The following is a 23,427-nucleotide window of genomic DNA, read 5'->3' as shown; positions in this document are numbered from 1 at the left end:
GCAGTCTTTGGCAGTGACAGGACCCAAAATCACTTAGGACATGTGACAGTTCCTGTCTCAGGCATGAAGACTCACTGGCACCCATTAAAACAGACAGTCCAACAAACATGTTAATAACTACACATCAAAGTTATCCTACTTCGCACTCATTTTGTCCGAATAACTGACAAAGATTGTGGACATTTGTCCACAGAAATAAATTAATTCAAACTTTCCCGTACTTTGACTTACACTTCTACAAACATGAGCCCTGTCTTGCAATGAGGAGGTGGAGAGAGAGGGAGGGAGTGGGGGGTGGGTAATAAAGACAGATACACAAACACACACACACACACACCATTGTAATACAATCTTTGTGGGTACTGGCAAATTAAATAATGCATTACTAACTATGTTAACCATTACCTAACCTAAACCTAATTCGGTCCCTAACCCTAATCAAAGTCCCATACATCATATAGTCTTTTAAACCTGTGAGGTCCAATATTTTGCTCCCTACAAAGTGGTTGGAGTCAATGGTTGGACTCCACTGGTATAGTGGGCTCTTGGTTTTTGGACCCCACAAATGTAGTAAAACAAACCCACACACACAGTGTCCCTGGTGGTGAATGTAGATCAGTAATAAAACGTGTACTATGACTGAAGCCAACAGGAAACATCTGGTTTCATTTGGCTTTGGTTCTGACATGCCAGAGGAGAGATCAGATGCATTCAGTTACAGAAAAAACTTAGGTAAGAGTTGGCTTACTGTAGATCTTCCTCGTGCTTACGATTGACACACAAAAACACACATGTAATATGTACAAAATCATCTGATTACACCAATCTGGGTATTTTAGTGACTCTATGAAGGCACATGAAAGTACGAACAGGACATGATTCTGCTTTCAACTGCATGACTCTAGAAAATTATAGTAACTGACAGTAGGAAGCTAAGTTATCCCTCTGATATGTCTGAGTTGACTTTACAGTGCACGGACATGAGGGGGAAATGATGGCTGTTTGAAGAAACTGACAGGGAATGGTCAGTAGTAATGTCAGGTATTTAAGGACATGGCCTATCACATGCCAAGCATGAGCCCTTGGTTGCTTTCATGACTGACATGACAGATTTCATGTCCCCCTCATGTTCGTGCACTTTAAAGTCAACTCAGACATATCAGAGGATAACTTAGCTTCCTACCGAAATAAGATTTTAGTCTTATATAACACTGAGTGATCAGTTCTTCTGTCATGTCTTCAGAAGGAGCCACTGATTTGTTACATTACCTGCCTATAGAATGACAAGCAGTAACACATTGTGAGTTATAATATGCAGTTTAGGAACTATGTCATCTTTCTCAGGCCTCAGTCCTCTCTGTAAGAGTTTATATGCAACATAGCAGGTATTGTGCCTTGCATTCACCACAAATGATGGATTGACATTACCAAACCCAGACTTCAACTGTGGAGTCAATGTATAAATCAGCACAGCAAACAGAATAGACAACCGTAGGCTGCAGTGTGCATTAAAATGAAGAGTAATGAGTCCGTACAAAATTCAAAATGGCATGACATTCAAAGGGCACCATTGATGGCAATCTCAGTGTGAGATAAGGGGTGCGTCTTTCTCCTGTGTATCAGCAATGAGGACAAATGAGTTTTTGTCCATCAGAATGTGACTTGTACAAGAAGCAAGATCTGGTTTCTCTCTCTCTCACACACACACACGAACACTGGCCATACTATATTTGTGAAGACCTGTCATTGACGTAATGCATTCCCTGGTCCCTCACCAAAACTGTAACCATCATAACTAATTATTTAAATTTAAAAAAGCAGGAAGAGGAGGAATTCCACATAAAATCCTAATAACATTTTATACAACAAAAAAGCAAGATGATTTAATGTAGAATCTTGAACAAAAGATCATTGTCATCCAAGGCTGTTTTAGTAAATAAAATAATTTCTAATCTTGGCTGCACCCTGAAGACAACCTAGATCAACATTCTCCCCCTAAATACTCACATTTCTCGAGACTCTGGCCGTGGAGGTTGAGTTTGTATTTGTAACTACAGTTTATGATTTAATCTCGATAATAAAACTAAACTATAACTCATTTGAAAGCCTTGTTCTAAGTCTATCACGCCCATCTCGGAAAACACAACAGCCAATTCTATTTGCTGTCGGTTACCATGCTCCTGGGGCTTATTCTGAAATTATTATTATTATTGTAGGTCATTTTAATATTCATGTGGACATTGATAATGATAGCCTTTATTTCAATATTAGACTCAATCAGTATTAGACTCAATTGGTTTAAGTCAGTGTGGACATCAACCTACTCATTGTTTTAACCACACCCATGACCTTGTTTTATCATATGGCATAAAAATTAAACATTAAATTGTGCTTCCACATAATCCTGTTCTATCAGACTATAATGTGATAACCTTTATTGTCTTGACTGGACTACATGTTATTAAAGCTGCTTTCAGACATGCACTAAACACCACAGTTCCTCTGTATTTTTTCCAGATGAGGTGCATGTATGAACACAAATACCAGAGTAAGATGCTCTGCAGTTTCTGCAGACTTAATCTGCCTGGTGTCCTTGTATAAAGTCCGTAGAAATCCAGGAGATGTCGATGTGTGAACAAAAGATTAAGGGAACACTTAATCGTCACAGTATAACACTAAATCAGTTAAACTTCAGGGATATCAATCTGTCCATTTAGGAAGCACAAGTGATTGTGAATCAATTTCACCTGCTTTGGTGCAAATGAAAGTGACAACAGGTGTAATGAAGAGTCAAAAGCAAGTCAACCCCTAAAACGGGAACGGTATTGCATGTGGTGGCCACAGACAATTGTTCTTTCCTTATCGTTCCTGACTGATTCTTCTCTAGATTTGTGTTCTGCTAGTGTCATTGTCACTACTAGAAGCATGAGGCTGTACCTGAAGCCTAATCAGGTTGCACAGGTAGTCAAGCTCCTCTAGGATGGCACATCCATACGTGCGGTCGCAAGAAAGTTTGCTGCGTCTACCAGCACAGTCTCAAGAGGATGGGGGAGATACCAGTAGACCGGCCACGACACAAGGAGAGCTGGACAGGGCTATAGAAGCAGTGGCGGAGCCAGAACATTTTCAGTGGGGTGGCCAGGATGGAACTTGTGATAATTCTGGGGTGGCTTAAAAATCACTAAATCACTACATGAACATAAAAATGTGTTTGAGTAGAAGATATGGGGCTATATAAAGGCAACGCTTACACTACACAAATGTCCAAATGTAGTGCAATATACTGTTGGTATTTGTGAACAATAGTTGGGCCTAAATGTGTAGCCAAAGCCTGTAACCACATGTTTCCTTTGTTCGAAAGACAAAGGAGAGCCTCTAGAACTCAGTCTCCCAGGGTGCTTCAACTTCACACTTCAGGTGTTAAAACTGCCCCTGAACACAACTTTCAACCACTATTGGTCACTGTGGGCCCCATGACCCATGAGGTCATCAGGCCAATATAAGCCCAGTTCCCTCTCTCTCACTTCTCCTGGAGGAGAGGTGTAGCTCTCCAGATCACCCAGCCAGGGAGAAACTCTGCCTAACCAAACTCTTCCAACCTCCAAGCAGGTTTGCCTGGAGCAGACTGCTAAAACCTTCCAAAAGGCAGCGACGCGAGAGCCTGCATAAGAGCTTCAGCACGAGAGCTGCATCGACAAATGTCTTACCAGCAGAAGAAGAATATTGCAATGACATATGACATGCGATAAATAAACATAAACAGTCCCTGGCTACGGTCGCAGAGACCGGCCGCAGCGCCACCGGGTCCAGGGCAGACACCAGGGAGCCCACTTACAGTGTTAATGTGTGATTCCAATTTATCGCTCCTCTTGTGGCTCCCTCATTCGCGCCGTACGCTGCGCCAACCGTGTCGAGCCAAACCGAGCGTGACACTAAATACATACATTTACTAAGTTTACAAAGTCTGTTGTCTTTACCCAGACTGAGTTTACACATGTGTCCGATCACACTGTTTGTTTGTGTGTGTGTGTGTGTGTGCGTTTGTGAGAGAGAGCAAGGAAGAGAGAGAGAGAGAGAGAGAGAGGAAAAGAGCGAGCGAGACGGCTGATGAATGCGCTGCTCTGAAGAAAGCTGTAACTCATGAATAAAAGTATTGATTATTGATGATGATGTGATGATCAGTGTTGATATTGTGGCGACAAACAAATCAACTTTAAACTGTAGCGAGAGGGAGACACACACACACAGAGAGAGAGAGAGAGAGCAGCAGAGTCTGTGTGTGCGCTTTTACTTTCCCCTCAGGTTCTGGGATCATAAATAAGCTTCACAATTCTTTTATATAATCAACTGCTCATAGTGATGAATTTAGCCTATAGTGATCACTCACAGGATGTGCGTGCAGGTTAAATGTCTGGCAGGGTGACTGTGCCAGTGCAGGAAGGTTCCGCACGGGGGAAACCACTGACGGCTGTGACGTGTTGCGTGGGGTGGGGTGGCCACTATATTGTGGCCAAGATTCAGCTTGAGGTGGCCACGGCCACTCTCGGCCACCCCCAAGCATAGAAGGGCATCAGCCCAGCAGCAGGAGCGATATCTGCTCCTTTGTGTGAGGAGTAACAGGAGGAGCACTGCCAGAGTGTGTTGGCGGTTCCTGGATGACGAAGGCATTGATGGCCCTCACGTTCCCCTGACCTAAATCCAATTGAGCACCTAGTTATGTATTGGAGCTCTCTGATGCCTTGATCCAGGTCTGGGGAGAGATCCCCCAGGACACCATCCGCCGACTCATCATTATGAGTTGCCTTGATAGTTGAATCAGACTGTGATTTCAATTTTTTACTTTGATTTCCGTTTGCTTGTGAATCCAGCCATCAATGGATTAATGATTCTGATTTATTTTGACCATTGTTGCATCATTTTGTTCTCAACAAATTATTGTATGTACATCAGTAAAGATTTTCAACTTGAATAATTGGTTCATCAAGATCTGATGTGTGATTTAAGTGTTTCCTTACATTTTTTGAGCAGTGTACTGTATGTAAGACTTTCAGTCATGGTTTAGAGTTCATCACAGCACAGAGACAGCTTTGGCAAAAGTCACAAATCACCTTCTTAAAGCTTCAGATAAAGGGCTCGTCTCTGTCCAGGTTTTGATAGATCTTAGTGCAGCACTTGATACTATTGATTATCACATCTTACTGTAGAGACTGGAACAGTTAATCGGCATTATAGGAACCGCCCTAAGATGGTTTCAATCTTATTTATCAAATTGATTCTAATATGTGAAAATAAATGATGAGTCACCTGTGCCAACATAAGTTAATCACAAGGTTCTTCAGGTTTCTATGCTCGGCCCATATTTATGTAACTTACTCATGCTTCTATTAGGAAACATTATCAGGAAACATTCTATACATTTTCACTGCTATGTGGACGATATCCAGTTACAGTGTATACTTATCTATGAAAACAGAGGAAAGTATCAACTAACTAAACTCCATGCATGTTTTTATTTAAACTCAGACAAAACAGAAGTTGTAATACTTGGCCTTAAACACCTCAGTAATGCATTAATGATATAGCTACTCTGGATTGCATCTGGGAGTTATCTTTGATACGTATTTGTCCTTTGATTCAAATTCAAAACATATCTCAAGGACTGTCTTTTTTTCATCTACGTAACATTGCAAAAACCAGGCACGACCTGTCTCAAAAACATGCAGAAAAATTAGTTGCCTTCGTTACCTCTAGACTTGATTATTGAAGTTCCTTAATTATAGGCTCCACCAGTAAGCTTGTCCGAAATGTTGCAGCACGTGTACTGACAAGAACTAGAAAAAGAGATCACATTTTTCTTGTATTAGCTTCACTACACTGGCTTCCTGTTAAATTTAGAATATAATTAAAAATTCTCCTCCTCACCTAGAAAGACCTTAATGATATGGTACCACGGCCACATCATGGATCGTGATGGTGGATCGTGATGGTGCATCGCCATAATAAATCATGATAATAGATCGTGATTGTAATGGTGGATCGTGATGGTTGTTCGTCTGTCCATCCGTCCATCCCATTCTCGTGAACACATTATCTCAAGAACACCTCAAGGGAACTACTTCAAATTTGTTACAAATATTCACTTGGACTCAAGGATGAACTGATTAGATTTTGTTAGTCGAAGTTCAAAAGGTCAAGGTCACAGTGACCATACGTTTTTGTGAAGGCGATATATCAGGACTGCCCGTAGGGAATAATATTACATCTGGCAAAATTCACTTGGACTCCCGGGTGACCTGATGATAAAATTTGGGATTTGTGAATATGGGCTATACAAATCAAATTTGTATTGATTGATTGATTGATTGATTGATGGACTGATGGACTGATGGATGCATGGATGCATGGATAGAATGTCGGATGGAAGAATGGATCAGACACACACACATACACACACATACACACACACACACCCATAAGGACTTCAGTCAGACCGGCCGTGGCCTCTTCCATGCAGAGGTAAACATCCTGCTCTCTGGAGATCCCGCCACCAGCAAGTCCCTGCTGCTGCAGTACGTCATCTGTACTTTCTGAACTGTTCCTCTCTTATGCAACATTACAGCTGATGCACACTTAACATAAAGAGAAAAAAATTCACCAGCTGCACACACACCAGTACTGGTGCATGCCTGTCCATCAGCGATTTGTTCACTGTCTGTGACAAAGTGTGGACAGTGTGGACCACTCGCAGCTGCGCAGTGTCAGGCCACTCATTTCCTGAGTTTTTCTTCCAAGACACACACACACACACACACACACATGCATGCATGCACCGACAGACAGACAGACAGACACGCGCACACACAGGTAGTACAGATGCACAGTCCATCTGCCGCATGCTGTTGTGTATTTACTTCAGCTTTTATTAAGTATGGTTCTGCTCTGAAAAAGTTTGAAAATCTCTACATACAGACAGAAAACATGCTAACTCACCCTGGCTCTGACTTTGGGTCTGCCTCACTTTTGTTGGAGATCCACCCCCACTGCTCTGCCGAGCTTCTTCTAACATAGAGCCGTCAAACTGGGCTTGCTTGGGCCCGGTGCTCCCCCGTCCTGGAGGTCCAGTCCCTGAGCCTGGAGGTAGAGCTGGTCCAGAGGCCTTATCCAGCCTAGGGCCTTTCCCCTGCAGCCTGGCATTGGGCACCAGTTTGGAGGAGACTTTCTGTAAAAAAAGCTGATGTTTAGTGACAGTGTCCCAGGCGAGGGGTCCCAGCTTGGAGCTGCGCACCGAGACCATGGTGTTAGCCATTCTTAGCTCAGACTCAGAAATGTGAACGGAGGGAAGGACGAAAGGCAGTGAGGGAGCAGAGGGGAGGAGTGACTAAGAGAGTGTGTGTTAAGACAGAGGGGGAGGAAAATAGAGAGAGAAAAGGAAAGATAGGGAAAAGGAAAAGCTGGAGTATGTGCTACAACCACCAGAGAGGTAAAAAAAAAGTTAGTTGCTATTGTGTTTTACATTCCCCCTGAGAATCCTGGCTCTGACCAAGACAATTTTTTCTCTCTCTCTGGGCCTCAGCCACTCCCATTCCTACCCCCCTCTGTAAACACCAGCACACATGGAGTGAGTTTGTGGATGAGGGTCTGGCATCTTTCCCAGTCTTTTCAGACTACAACTCATTGCTCAGCCCTTTGTGTAATGAAAAAAAAAATGTATACTTGGGTCAAGACATTTTAATATAAAATCCCTGATGTTTTTTCATTCAAAAAGCCTGTAGCACTGTCACATTCACCTCCTCAGCCAAAGACAAAGAACAGTAGGCAGAGATCGTTCACAGAAGATGAAGGTGCCTTTTTTCCTGCAGAGTTAAAAAGCTGAGCTCATGAATAACTGTTATACACCATGTACAGCATGTACTTGATGTGGTAGCTGTCTGCTCAGCTGGGCCGAACTGATACTCTGTTTGCTAATATGAAATGATATAGGGTGTATTAAAGCACACGTGGAACTCTTAGCAGCCAAAAAATAAATGAAGTCAGAGAAGGTCATCAGAAAATCTACTCTAACCACCCAGACAGCTTAACACATGCCACATCACGTACTGAGCCAAAATTATATCATCAAGTCATCATTGATGAAATACACAGTCTGTGCATGATCAGAGTGCACAACTGACGGAGGTAGGGGAAAGGAAACAATCTCTTGCGGATTTTAAGTTTTGACCTTGTTTGACTTGAATCACAGGCAAAACAAACACACAACATCACATATGACCAGCATCACACTAAACAGGATCCATAAATTCTCCGATTCTATCAGACCATAATTTATTAATCTTCGATTTCTCATTATCAGAATACATGCCACCTTTTCTAGATGTCTACCTAATAGTGCTGTAGCTAAATTTAAGGAAATAATTCCAATTACATTTAAACCTGTATTATCCGTCGATATAACCAACAAATTCTTTAAAAACCCTAGCTCCACTGAGATTGACCATCTTGTCGATAGCTCTGTAAACTCATTACGATTAACATTAGAATCCATAGCACCTCTAAAAAAGAAACGTGTAAAACATAGTAAATTAGCTCCCTGGTATAATTCCAACACACATGAATTAAAACAAGGGTCAAGAAAACTAGAAAGGAAGGGGCGCTCCAGCAACCATGTTGAAAATCACCTAGCCTGGACAGATAGTGTTAAAGCATATAAGAAGGCCCTCCACAAAGCAAGAGCTGCTTACCACTCCAAATTAATAGAAGAAAATAAAACCAACCCCAGGTTTCTCTTCAGCACTGTAGCCAGGCTGACAGAGAGTCACACCTCCACCGGACCCAGTATTCCTCGATCCCTAAATAGCAATATCTTTATGATCTTCTTTAATGATAACATTTTAACTATTAGAAATAAAATCAACCATCTCCTGCCCTCAGTTGACACTAATACATCAATAACAGAAATCTCAGAAACAGCTGAGAATCTTGTTATTTATTTAGGAAGCTTCTCTCTGATCACCCTTGATCAGCTGACCAAAATAATCTCATGTTCAAACCCACAACTTGTATCTTAGATCCCATTCGTACAAAATTACTTCAAGAAATCCTGCCCCTAATAAATAGTACGTTACTGAACACAATCAATCTGTCATTATCATCAGGATATGTACCACAGTCCTTTAAATTAGCTGTAATCAAACCCCTTCTCCAAAAATCCACCCTGGACCCGGAGGCTTCAGTCAACTACAGACCGATATCCAACCTCCCCTTCCTGTCTAAAATCCTAGAGAAGGTTGTAGCCAATCAGCTGTGTGAGTTTCTCCAGGAAAGTAATGTATATGAAGACTTTCAGTCGGGGTTTAGAGCCAATCACAGCACGGAGACAGCCTTGGCAAAAGTCACCTATGACCTTCTAATAGCTTCAGATCAGGGATTTGTGTCTGTCCTCATTCTGTTAGATCTTAGTGCAGCATTCAACACTATTGACCATCACATTTTATTACAGAGACTAGAACAGTTAATTGGCATTAAAGAAACTGCCCTAAACTGGTTTAAATCCTATTTTTCAGATCGATTCCAATTCGTGCAAATTAATGATGAGTCATCTGTGCGCACCAAAGTTAACCACGGTGTTCCACAGGGATCTGTGCTCGGCCCAATTTTATTCTCATTATATATGCTTCCACTAGGAAACATTATCAGGACACACTCGGTAAATTTCCACTGCTATGTGGATGACACCCAGTTATACTTGTCAATAAAACCTGAACAGTGTAATCAATTAACTAAACTCCAACCATGTCTCAAGGACATAAAAACCTGGATGACCCGCAATTTTCTCTTATTATACTCAGATAAAATAGAGATTCTAATACACCTTAGCGACACATTATCTAATGATATTCCAATGAAACAGTCAGGAACTTGGGAGTGATCTTCGATCCTGATTTGTCCTTTAATTCTCACTTAAAACTAATTTCTAGGACCGCCTTCTTCCACTTGCGTAATATCTCAAAAATCAGACATGTCCTTTCTCAAAAAGATGCAGAAAATGTGTCCATGCCTTTGTTACATCCAGAATTGATTATTGTAATTCCTTATTATCAGGCTCCAGCAGTAAGTCGTTAAAGACTCTGCAGCTTGTCCAAAATGCTGCAGCACGTGTCCTGACAAGAACCAAGAAAAGAGACCACATTTCTCCTGTATTAGCTTCGCTACACTGGCTTCAGGTTAAATCTAGAATATAATTTAAAATTCTCCTCCTCACCTTCAAGGCCCTTAATAATATGGCACCATTATACCTCAAAGAGCTGATAGTACCTTATCAACCCACTAGAGCACTGACCTCCCAGAATTCAGGCTTACTTGTCGTCCCTAAAGTCTCTAAAAGTAGAGTAGGAGTCAGAGCTTTCAGCTATCAAGCTCCTCTCCTGTGGAATCATCTCCCACTTTCAGTTCGGGAGGCAGACACCATCTGTACGTTTAAGAGTAGGCTTAAAACCTTCCTTTACGATAAAGCTTATAGTTAGAGCCGGTCCAGGCTTGTCTTGGACCTGCTCTTAGTTATGCTGCTATAGGTCGAGAAGGTCGGGGGACACATGACACACGGAGCTTCTCTTTCCAGCTTCTCCTTCCTCTTCTCACTCCTTCTTCCCCTGAGTCCCTTTGCCTTATCGTCTGCAGGTCCAGGGCCGCGGCTGCGGCCACATCATTGATTATGATGGTGGGCCAGAGAACGTGATCGTAATGGCGGAATCCTGCATCGTGCTGTCTGATCGTGATCATATTGATGGATCCTGTATGGTGGATCCTGTATCGTGTTGGCATCTGATAGTGGTGGTGGACCACGATCGAGGTGGCAGCTGATGGTGGATCCTGATGTCGGCAGTGGATCATGATTATGGACTATGGTGGCATCCGATCGTGATAGTGGATCCTGATCATGGTGGCTGCTGACCGTGGACTATGATTACAACAAGACTGCTTGATATACATTATTTCTACTCAGATACTCGACCATTACTGACAATAATCCATCAATTCATTGACCTTCCATTATGCTACAAAGTGTTTATTCTAATCAATGCTGCAAATACCCTTATCTTTCTGATGTTCTCCTTTACACGTGGCATCAATTGCACTTCTGTCCGTCCTGGGAGAGGGATCCCTCACATGTGGCTCTCTCTGAGGTTTCTACCTTCTTTTTACCATGTTAAAAGGGTTTTTAGTAGTTTTTCCTTACTCTTGTTGAGGGTTAAGGGCAGAGGATGTCACACCTTGTTAAAGCCCTATGAGACAAGTTGTGATTTCTAATTATGGGCTATACAAATAAAAGTTGATTGATTGATTGATAAAGTCAACAGAGGTTATATTACACAATGATGGAATACATGGAAAAGATATATTTTCATGTTAAGTATATTTGATTTATTTGTTAATGTGATACTATATCATTTACACAATTCAATGACAGATTCTTTGATGATTTAACTACTGTAGTTAGAGGCCGCAAATAGAACCACGACCAAACAGGTCCTTGTGATGACCAGTGACCTTTAAGTATATGCTGATGCACAGAAAACACTCATATTATAAAGGTTACTGTATGTGTAGCAGAGCTGACCTGTGACACACCCTGTGCTAAGACAAACCCTGAGGCAGCCAATTATAGAGAACGCTGGGGCAGGTTTTAAACCTGTCACTGGCTCAGTGGATCTTTAAAAACCACATACCAGAGACAGTGCACCTAGTGTTCATGAACCACTCCCTCATTTATAACACACTGCACATTTTAACCACTTACAAAGCAGCATGAAAAGTATAATATACCACAACAACACAACTTGGTATAATCAGATTCATCAGATTATCCAAGATCACTGCTCTTTGATAAATGTCAGGTTATTAGTTAGCTTTTAGATTGCATCCCTATATATTGGATGCCTCTAGCTATGTACCTATACCAACCAGCCTAAACCTACCTACCTCTAACCCGTTAATGCTCATGCAGTTCACCCTGCCTTAGTACAAACTGAGCTCATGTTAAAAATAACAATCCTGAAGATATTTTTATATATATATCACACTCCACATAGTGCAACACAAATCTATTTCACAATGACTTGCATAACTTGCATCTAAAACCAGAACAGTTTTTTTATTACTCATTGGCATTTGAAATAAAGATAACATTTCAATACTGTATGTCAGCTGTCACTGCACACATGAGCTGAGGCAGAGAGGCTTAGTTCAAATAAAACAGAATTTGCTCACATGCTCAATATGCTCACCCTGCTTTGAATCCTTGGTTTCTCCACAGCCTCTGTCATTATGACCTCCTCTGTAACCTCTGTTGGGTCATCCACAGAATCCTCACCAGCATCCTCACTTAGATATGTCTTCACACTCTCAGCTGTTCCCTGTTGATCAGGCACTTCCTGGACAACCTTCCTGGGAATGTCCACAGGTCCTTCCTCAAACACGTCAGACCCAAGAGAGCTGAACGAAGTAGAGATCTTTTGACTAACAGCTCTGCTCTTCTTTTCTGGCTCAGCAGAGTCACTGGCTGCTGTCTTAAGGATGGTTCTGAGGTTACTGCTCTTTCCGTTGATGGGTTTCAGCACTGTAGACACTGGATCTGCAGATGACCTTTGACTATTACCCATAACCCCAGTCTGTGGTTCCTCCCTCCTGGGAACAGCTTTCCTTCCATTAGCTGGAGCTGAATTTTTCTGCTGAGTAGAAGAGAGATATCAAATGTTAGGCACATTGATTGAGTGTACAAATCCTGATATATGGACATTTTCCAGTAACCCTACACAACCTGGCTGGGTGTTTTAGGTGGGGATGGGATGGGCCATGACCGGACTTTAGCCTTCACAGTTTTTAGTTTGGAAACTCTCTTTGCCTCCACACTGGATGGTTTGATGACTGTGGAGGCAGTGGTCCAGGGAGCAGGGGTTGGTTTGGTCCTTGTTGCTCTGGCAGCCTGACTGGTGTTGGGGCGGGTGGGTTTGGAGCCCACTGCACTTTCAGTGTCTTCGGGAAATGTGTCTTCCTTCGAATCATGTGTAGGATTGGTAGACGGATAAGATGTTGATATCTGGATGTTTTCACTACGGTCCTCAGTAGTAGGAGGTTCTGTTTGGCTGTCCATTGGTAGGTCAACAGGACAGGTGGCCACAGGCTCTTCTAACACCAGTTCTAGCCTCTCACCGTCATCGATAACCATAGACACGGTGACCTCTGTCTGGAGCTCCGTCACTGGAGCACAGCCACCTGGGATCAGGAGGCCAGTGCTGAGCTGACTTGTTGAGCATGTGAGGGCCGTGCTGTTCCTCTGTTCACAGGTGTCAGAACTCACAGACAGAAACAAAGCCTCCTCTTCATCTTCATCATCATCAGGAGCTTCTGTTGCATCTGAATCTAGAGTTGAGCAGTCATGCCTTCTTTCACTGCCACTGCTGAGGTCATCATTATCACCACAACTACAGTTGTTTGTTGTAAGCGACAGGGCCAGAGTCAGGTTGTCATTATTGTTCCAGGTGTCTTGACAGTACTCGCCACTGTTGGCTTCCAGGTAAACAGACATAGAGTTGGCATTTGATTCTTCTAGTGCTGTTTTTTCCTTTCCCACTGAGATGTCATTATTATCATCAGCTTCACTATTTTCCTTTGGAACCAATTTCGAAATTACGTCAGTAGTCTTGTCCTTTTGGGTCATCTTTGTCATTGTCAGGATGACCTCAAACATGTCATAGTCCAGGGGACTGTCAGTCCAACCCCCACTGAGGCTGCTCAAACTCTGCACAGTCTGAGGAGAGATCTCCTCCAGAAAGGAGGAGGAAGAGGAGGAGGAGATAGGGGAAACAGAGAAAGCGTTCCCCTTTTGGTCTCCTGCACTGTGAAGAGGGAGCCTCATGCAGGATCCAACTTTCCCCCCAACAGGCAAACTCTCACTGGGCTCTGAAACACTCATCTCTGGGCCAGGAAGGCAGAGGACCAGTTGGTTGTGAAAGAACAAAGGATAGAACTTTTTCCAGCTTAAATCCTCCTTTTAATAATGTCTGATATAATGTCCTCTTCATTCTGCATAAAGCTTTGGATTTCCACACATGTTTTCTGATAATATTTTTAGTATGTCATGGAGTTGCAGTTGCACTAATATGCTGCATTACCTCCAAAAGTCATCATGTGGAGTTCAGTGCAGAAATAATTTGGAAAAATTCCCTTTCAAGAGCTCAGAGACTGATCCTCACATCTTATATGAAAAGGAGATTCCACATTTCCAGGAATGATGCCAAAAGAATCTGAAAAAGAGAAAGAAGAAAAGAAATGAAAAGCTTGAACTAAAACATTTGAAATCAGTCAAATCACATTCAAGCCTAGACAATGAGCCTGTTTCCTCTCAATAATGGTAAAAAACAACAATACTGACAGAAATGGTCACATTGAATAAGCAGCTGAAAAACCTGAAACGCATCAGACTATGGGCAGTATATGTGGAAAATGGCTACACCTTTTCCACATATACTGTAAATTGTTGATAGATATTTGGGAACTGACGCCTGTAACTGATGAAAAACATAATAATTATTGTCACAATGAATGTTTAAATAATTATTACTTTTATGTTCATCATATTTTACCATTTTGAGGCCCCACTCTGTTATCTGTTTAAGCAGCCCAGTGTTTGCACACTGATGGCAATTGTTGAGAAATGGTAAAATGGTAAATGGTCTGTATGTATGTAGCACTTTTCTAGGCTCTGACTACTCAAAGCGCTTTACACTAGCTTTTGCCATTCATCCATTTACACATCCATTCATACAGAAATGCTGCCCTCTGCAGGCTGTAATCAGCAACTTACAGAATTAATTGCATTGCTGATCACGGCAACAAGTATGAACAATTACAAGCTCTTGAAATATTTTGTGATGAACAGGCATGTTAATTGAGTGTTAGGACAAGTCACAGCAAGTTACACTCTTTTTGGAAGTGAAAGGTCATTGAAGGTTATATTATTGTTGCTGTTTGTCTGTCTGTCTGTTAGCAGGATTACACAAAAACTACTCAACCGATGTTATTGAAATTGGGTGGGAGGGTGGAGTAATGGCCAAGGAAGAATCTCTTTGATTTTGGGGTAGATCTGGACAAAGGGGTGGATCAGGAACTTGTTATAATTTCCTTAACACTGTGAGATGGGCATTTTTTGACATTATCATAAATTTCTCATGTAATAATGCATAGATCTTAATAAAAAAAAATCGGACATATAAAGGGAACTGATATCTATGAGTGTGTGGATAATTTGGTGCAACTTGTTTGAATAAAATGTTACTGTTGGGCCTCTACTATGTGCCAGTTTCAGTCTAAAGTCTATACAACGTTCAGTTGAAACCTATTTTAACACACCAAACTCAAACTCCACTGTGTGTGTATGTGGGTCAGAGACAAAAAGAAAAGAGAGGAGCAGCTATATAAAGCCGATCAGATCGAGGACACTGCTCCACGGCTACTTTCCAGTAATGACAGCAGTCCCTGGGCGACACAGAAATGAGACTCACTTCTAGGTAGACACACACAACACTAAGCTGCTTAAAGGTCAAGTGTGTAAGATTTAGGTGAAAGGGATCTATTGACAGAAATTTAATATAAAATAATCCTAGTGATGTTTTCATTAGTGTGTTTCATCTAAATTATACAAATTGTTGTTTTATTTACCCAAGAATGGGCAAATGGGCCAAAAAAAAAATCTAAATTGCATACACCACCAAAGTGTTGGATCCCTTTAGTTTTCATTCTTCCTTAGTTACTATTTATTTTAAAGTCATCTGTCCAGTCCAGTCTCCCTTAAAAATGTTAATAACAGTTTCTTTCCTTACTGACGATCTCTATGTTTTAATGTACTTTTTCTTCCCTTTCTCTTGTAGATTTCCTGCATGATATGAGGATGTGTTCTACTGTTTCTGGTTCTTGACATTGGTCGCAAATATCCATTGGATGTTTGACCATCATATGAAGTGTACTGTTGAGGTTACTATCTCCAATTCTCAGCCTGCTTAATATTACAGTTCTTTCTGTCTTGTGCCCCTACTTCTTGATATACTAACCCTATTCTGGATTGAAATGTAGATGTCTTCCTTTAGTTAAACTGTCCCAGGGTTGTTGCCACTGTTGAATTGTTTTCTTCTACACACTGCTGCCCTCTGATATTGCTAATTTTACGTTGACCTCCACAGTTCCTTTTTTGACTGCTGCTTTTGCAAGTTTATCTGCTGCTTAATTTCCCCTGATACCCAACTGTGCTGAAACCCACATGGATATGATATTTTTCCCTTATTTAACCAATCTTGTTTTAGAAAATAAGATTTCATCCAGCAGATCCTGCTGTCCCCACTTATATGCTTACAAGCATAGACACAGAATCAAGACAGCCATTTCAGTTGCATAATAATTTGATGTTCTCTTACTTATTTACACTAGACGGCTTGGTACAGAAACTGCAGACCCTATTGCATCTCTTCCTGGATCCTTTGACCCGTCTGTGAAAACTTGTATGCTGCATTTATACTTACTATCTATGTGATATAATACTCCCTTATTTCTGTGCTTAATCTTAAGCAGTTTTAATTCTACACAGGCATTCTCTAATATCCAGAAAGGTCTGACATGCCACATCACTGTTTTACATAACTCTCTATTATATACTCCCATATCTTTAGCTGTTTGATCTTCCGTCCAGCCAAAACTTCCTTTTTGGCCTTCTCCTTCTCCAACATGTCCAACATCCTTTTTGTAGGATATCTATCTCCGTACCCCCTTAAGTTGATTCAATAGTTAGCCCGCAGCTGTTTCCGCCATAATCACAGTGGCATCTAATTTGCCTCTACTTGGAGTGCACTTACTGGGGAAGTTCACAGCCTTAGAGCCCAAGCCTGTATCACATCCAAGTCTGCTAGCACAGTTTTTTTTTTTTTGCAAATACAGAAACGCGCTGCAAATACAGAAACGCGTTGCAATTACAGAAACGCGTTGCAATTACAGAAAACGACAACGGAAGTGTTTCCAGAGGACACCTAAAAGTGATGGAGACGTCCGGTTGTTGTTGCTGCTACAGTTTGGAGTTGTTAAAGTCGGTGTCCGTCAGTGATATTGGAAAATTAGCTAAACTGTAAACATTTTTGGGTTATTTTAATAAATAATAAACTTTATTACTGCAGATGTCTACTGTTAACCCTCTGAGACCCACTGGGCCATCTCAAATATCATGTTGTCTTTAGAGCGTCATGACTCCTCAATGGTTTGAGCTAGAGACGTGCCGTTTTTTCCTGTTAAACTGAATAAACAGCGCTAACAAGCAAGCCCCTGTTTGTGAGTAATTAACAGCACTTAGCATTCACATTCTTCCTTTTCTCCAGGCAATGTATTGTCCATTTTGTGGAACTGAATTTGTTGGATGTATTGGATGTATTTGTGGCTCCTGTGGCTCCTGTGTCGCTTTCTGTATTTGCACCGCGTTTCTGTATTTGCATCGCGTTTCTGTAATTGTAGTGCGTTTCTGTAATGTGTTGTGTTGTCAAATTGATGAAGATGTTTTCTTAATTTGCTTGTGTTTTGTCCACTTGCATGTGTTTTCTTAAGTTGCAGTGCGTTGAGCTCTCAGGGCCACCGTATGTGGGAGTTGACCCAGCCGATACAAAGTAAATTAAGACATTAGAAATAGTAAGAATATAAAAAAATTGGAGAATAGCTATGGGACAACAAGTCCACTGAGTTTACCAAAGCAGATGCAATGCATATTGTTTTACTAACTGCAATATGTCAGCAGATGCGCAGCACAAAGAAATCTGATCATGCACAATGAAAAGATTAATACAGTATGGTAAATATTCTATAGATGACTATTTAGACATTGACATTGATTATGTTATATATTTTTTTTACTTATTAAAGAGAATATACTGTAGGTTCAATATGAACCTACAGTATATTCTCACAGGGTTAATATATGGGTAAAATATATTTTCATATCTCCTGTTTAACCAAGGGAATTTATTATGATCCATAAAAGCCAGCATTATTAAACGGCAAACAACAACACACAGTATTATTTAGTTATAGGTACAGATTTTCAGAATCAAAATTCTGTAAATAACAAGGTGGTTTTTCACTGACAGCATAGCACAGTGTTTATGATTTCAAACTATGGTCTACTGATTCATTAGAGCTGCCAAAATTACATAAAATACAATTTTTAAAAGAGACAATCTGAACATGACCATGTAGTGTGAGAAAGAGGTCGTTTCAGTATGGTTAGACTATATTCAGTGAACATTTCAGCAGCTGCATCTGGGATGCTGTATTTCTTCATGACTGTCTGTCTGTTACATTTAAGTTGTTTCTTTGTACTGTGAGCACACAACTAAGAGCAATTACTATTAAATATTAACAAGAGATGAAAGGTCCAGGAAAACATCTCCTTCAAGCTATCTCATGCTATGCAATCACCCCCTGCATTTGCCAGATGCTTCACACCTGAAGAAAACAAAACAATTTAATATTACTATTGTTTCATTACATTATTATTATTATTATTATTATTATTATGTATTTGTATGAATTTCTTTATTTTTATTATGACATTATTAGATTGTTTTGAGTTCACACAGTTGACACTTCTCTACTTCTCTATGTATGGCAGCTAACATCCAACACAGAATATCCCTCTTGCAGGATGCAGCAAACAGTGAATGTTTAACAGGTAGAAAGCTAAAGAGTGCCAGAGTGCACTTTGATCGGTTAATATTTAAATATTGTGCAGCAGGACACTGTTGACTGTACAACAATGATTGTTGTCATCCAAGTAGGATGTTGTTTCTGTTGTTTTCTTTGGTTCTTTGTTTGAGAAAAACGTCACAAGATATTTTTTTCCCACAGAGAGAAACTCTACTGTATTTTACTTCAGAATTTATTCTACTTTACTACACCACAGTTTACACATATATATTGTGCTACAATGTAACACAATGTTCAAAATTAAGCCAGTCAGAGAGGCACGGTTTGGGTGCAAATCAAGTTCATTTAAAAAAAATCCACACTCATACGCACTTGAAATGGGAACGCTGTTGATAACAACAAATAGCTCCTTTGGTTTATCAGGGATGTCTTTTCCATTGGAGTCTCTGCACACTCTGTAGGCCCAAATGACTGCGCAGAGACTGTCAATGTATAAGCGCTGACACAGCAATTCAACTTCAGTCTCTCCACACATCGCACTTGCATTCTTGGGCCAGTACTGTGCGTAAATCACCTTCATCTCCTTAATGAATGTTTAGCTGCACACTACTTTCTGATCCTAGACAGTTACTGGATCTGTGTAAATAGGTACTGGAACGCAGCCGATCAAAAAACGAGAGGTTCCGGAATTGATTCTGGCACTCACTTAAGTGTTTTCCATCATTGAAATACAGGAGCAGATCTGCCCATATATGGTCAGAAATGTTCACACTGAGTCAGAGCTCTACAGTGGCTACACTGTGTAAGTGGCAACTTGTAGAGTTTCCAATCATCATTAAAATATTGAAAACAGCTCCTACGAGGCCTCAAGGTAGACCCTGTGTGGCCCGTTGGATGTACCACTGCTCTCCAAACCACTGTGTGATCCTGTTTATACAGACTGAGCCTCCTCTGGGAACAGTGACACCTCACCTCCAGCCACTAAACTTAAATCATGAGCAGGTTATGTCATTAATCTATCAGTCTTTACAGTCACTCTCACCTGGGACCTGAAACAACTTATAGATGGTAGACTGTGCAAAGCATTTTGTTACTCTGTCTTGTAACATTACTACAGTACCTCATGACTGCTTACTATGTTTCATAAAATCACATGAACATTTTAATTCAATCATACTGGTCTACTGGTTACTTTAAATAAAAATTCTGGAATGACTTCAACATTAAATATCCTTAATCAAAAAAACATATTTGACAGTTTATCCATGAACCAACAATAGTAATATCAGGCATCCAAAATAAGTATAGTAATAAACATCATTCACACAAAAGACGACCACAATTCTGCCACATTCAGGTTAGACGATACGTACATAATGTACATACATGTGCAATCATCTCAACAAAGAATCTGGAAACCATCACACCCACTTGCTTCAAGATAACAGGGGAAGAACTATGTCACCAGTTTATGTGTTCAGTTTTGCCACAGTGCCATCAACCTGACCTCACCTCTTGTTCCCTCAACCAGCATCCAAACTACTTTTATATGGAAGTCTGCGGGGGTGGGGGTGCTGAATGCGCTGCAGCAACCCCTGGTGGTGCTGAGATGTTAATTTTCTATAACATTGACATGACCAGCTCTACTCTGCCTTGGAATGACTCATTCTACTCCTCCTGCCTAAACCTAACAAATCCAATCAACAAAGTCAACAATCACTAGCCAATCACAGGCAGAGGAGGGTGGGTAATGTCAACTTTATGTTAGGATTTGTAAATTTGCATCTTACTACTGTAGCAGTGATAGCTAGCTAAATGTAACATAATAATGGCACAAAAACTTAAGTAAAATAGCACAACTGAAGTCAAGCCTGCCCAGAAGAGCAGCTCAATGTGCTCCCTATTACTTTCGTTTGGATGTAGAGAATGTTGCCACTGCTACCAGCTGTCAAGCTCGGCATTTGAGGAGCCTTTCCAGCCATCCAGCTTCAACTTTCCTGCCAGACGTTTTGGGTAAGTAACTTTCAGTCGTGCATTTACACCAAGGGTTTGTTACATGGAAGTGGCTTCATTAGAGAGAGAGAGAGAGTGATCAGGTTGTGTGTTTTGCTTGATGGAAGATGGTTTAAGGGCAGACAATCCAACTGTGCCAAATGCCAAACAGAAGGTCCATCAGGTTCCTGGGAAGCAGGGGAATCGCTTTAAGGGGTGATGTCATACGTGATGGAATACTTTAGGAAGTGATGATGGACTGCACTTGTGATCTTCCAAAAGATCAGGAGTAGATGAGGAGAACAGACAATTGGATGTCTGATACTGTACAAGACTAAATCATCAACAGTTTGCTCATGCTATCCAAGGAGGATATTGTAGCCAATTCATCTGAATCCAGATTTAATGGATTAACTGATGACACAACTAATAAAATGATTAATTACTTATGGAACAACTAATACTACTACTAATACACTTCAGAGCAGTTTTCATCCAACTTGCAATTTGTTGACAGCAGCCATATGCCTCATTGTATATTTTCAGGCCCATGAACTTTGTTGAGTGTTTCCTTTATAATTAGAGAATCAGCAATTTAAGGTGGCTCCCAGGAGACACTGGGAAAGGCAGGCAGGTGATCAGAAAGTTAAGTAAAAGGAATCTCTGGGGGTTTGGGCTCAAACAGAGGACTCGAGCTGAACGAGTCGACACAGGGATCAGGTGAGGAGTGAGCGGAGCAGGAGCACAGCTCGGTGCGGGAATTCACACCGTTGGAGATAGCAGGCAGATGATCAGAGAAAGTCACACAGATGTGTCTGTGATCTTTACCACAGGCGAGTGCAGGTTGAGGAGTAGAAACACTCATAGTGGAGTGTCTCCAAGTGAAAACACACAGGCAGAAACAAGAATCGCTGAAGCAGATCTCGTTGTCAGGGACAGAAGGCTGAGTTGTTTTTCAGGATTTAGGCAAGGCAGGTATAGGCAGGGTCGCCAATGGGTGATCACTCCGAGAAGAAACACTGGAGAGTCCTGCATGGCAAAGAACAATCTGGCAATGACTGTGTGTGTGAGTGACTGGGGCTTAAATAGTGGCTTGATTACTGATGAGGAGCAGGTATGTGCGCAGGTGAATGTAGTTGGAGTGATGAGATGTGCGGGACTGACAGGCTGAGTGACTGGCAGGTGGGGTGAGTGACAGGTGAACTGAATGATGAATGAAGCTGAATGAGCTGAATTGTGACACTAGCAATTTTTTAGCCCTGCGAATCAGTTGCCAAGAGCCTGCAGAGATCCAAATCAAGTACCCTTGGTTCGCTCGCTTGAATACGTAAGTGTGCTCACAGAATGCATAGCCAAACTCCGGGATGATGCAGGCTGTGGATGAGATGATCTGCCAGGTTGAAACCTGTGCCTTGCAAACAGGTTTGAAAATGCCCAGCACCGCTCCAAATGTGAGGAGAACCCGGCTCGCTTTTGCCAAACCATGGAGCCAGAGTCAGTGGCGCACAATGCAGCAATAGTGATTTGGCGACGAGAGAAGAGACTCCTAATTTCCACAACCCCTGAGCGTAAGGCCACATTTGAACTGTTATAACTACTGGAGCACCTGCCTTGCAACTCAAGGTAAACATATTTGGTTTGTTATAAGCTACCACCCAGCAGTTTAATGATCAACTGTCAATACCTGATAATCATCACAAAAAACTTTGCATATTTGGATATTAGTCGCTGCTGAGCAGTTAAGATTCCACTTTCAAGGTTTTTATATTGGCATCATACTCAGTTACAATGAAATTGTAAGAGGCTCCTCTCTCCATTATATATATCTATATACAGGTGCAAAAAATAGCTATTATTGTTCAATAGCATTTGTTTTACTGAGTTTCTGTTGTATGGACATTGCTACTGCTTTTTGGTATTTGTTGTGTTTTTGGCATTGCTGTGGGCCTATGTTGTATTCGTATGGAGAGACACCCATTATGATTTTTTTCATTGAAATAAGCGCTGACACACGCAAAAATGCTCCTCCCACTTCAGCATCCCCAACTTAAAACCTCTTCTCATGGCCAAAAATGTGTGGGAATTTGTCTTGGACTGTACAGTAACAGTAAAAGTAAAAAAAAAGAAACAGGAAATGACTTCCAAATGAAGAGACACTGACAAAATAAGCATTTACTACAAGATAATAGTTATAACTATACTATTTACTGTACAGAAAATTTGCTAAGTAGAGTCATTGAAGTCAATTGGCTGGAAAAGATCAACCATTACACAATTTAGTTTGTAATGACTGACTTGTTTGGCAAAGAAGTCAAACATCTCAAAGGGCAGAGACCATTTACTTTACAGAAGAAATAATGTATGTTCCAGAATGCTCACTCATGAATGTGCTGATCTGGTATAAATCTGGTGCCATAGATAAATCTTACTTGTCTGTTTCCCTCTTTCTGGAATGCACTGCTGCAAAACACGTCCAGCAAAAAATCCTGGAAGCCTGTTCAGCTCGAATGGACTCCTCACTTCAAACAGACATACATTCAGCTGTCAGTCCTGACACACAATCCTCCTCCTCCTCACACACACATGCACGGACAAACAAACATCCCTAGCTGCACTACATAACACTCCTTGCCTCTTATTTTATTCCATCACGGCTGTGTCTAAGTGTGTGTGAGCACACAGGCAAGGAAAGACTGCGCATGCAGT

General features: G+C 41.2%; 1 protein-coding gene across 2 annotated transcripts in view; it reads right to left on the bottom strand.

The window, feature by feature from the left end:
- LOC118119959 (microtubule-associated tumor suppressor 1 homolog) overlaps nucleotides 1-23,418 on the bottom strand; it is a 69,911-nt gene extending 46,493 nt beyond the window's left edge. Inside the window, exons 1-4 of one of the 2 annotated variants that reach the window (XM_035174467.2) lie at nucleotides 23,151-23,418; nucleotides 12,815-14,300; nucleotides 12,282-12,725; nucleotides 6,991-7,219 (exon numbers count right to left, since the gene is read on the bottom strand). In XM_035174467.2, the coding sequence (XP_035030358.1) occupies nucleotides 6,991-7,219; nucleotides 12,282-12,725; nucleotides 12,815-13,969 (1,828 nt within the window). In that variant the 5' untranslated portion in view covers nucleotides 13,970-14,300; nucleotides 23,151-23,418. The remainder of the gene's footprint in view (nucleotides 1-6,990; nucleotides 7,220-12,281; nucleotides 12,726-12,814; nucleotides 14,301-23,150) is intronic. The other variant, XM_035174478.2, reaches the window with a different exon arrangement.
- Between the last annotated feature and the right edge of the window lie 9 nt (nucleotides 23,419-23,427).

This window comes from Hippoglossus stenolepis, chromosome 2, assembly GCF_022539355.2.
Source record: "Hippoglossus stenolepis isolate QCI-W04-F060 chromosome 2, HSTE1.2, whole genome shotgun sequence".
Classification (NCBI taxonomy): Eukaryota; Metazoa; Chordata; class Actinopteri; order Pleuronectiformes; family Pleuronectidae; genus Hippoglossus; species Hippoglossus stenolepis.
The sequence above is the reverse complement of the archived record's forward strand: the minus strand, read 5'-3'. Positions and strand labels throughout refer to the sequence as shown.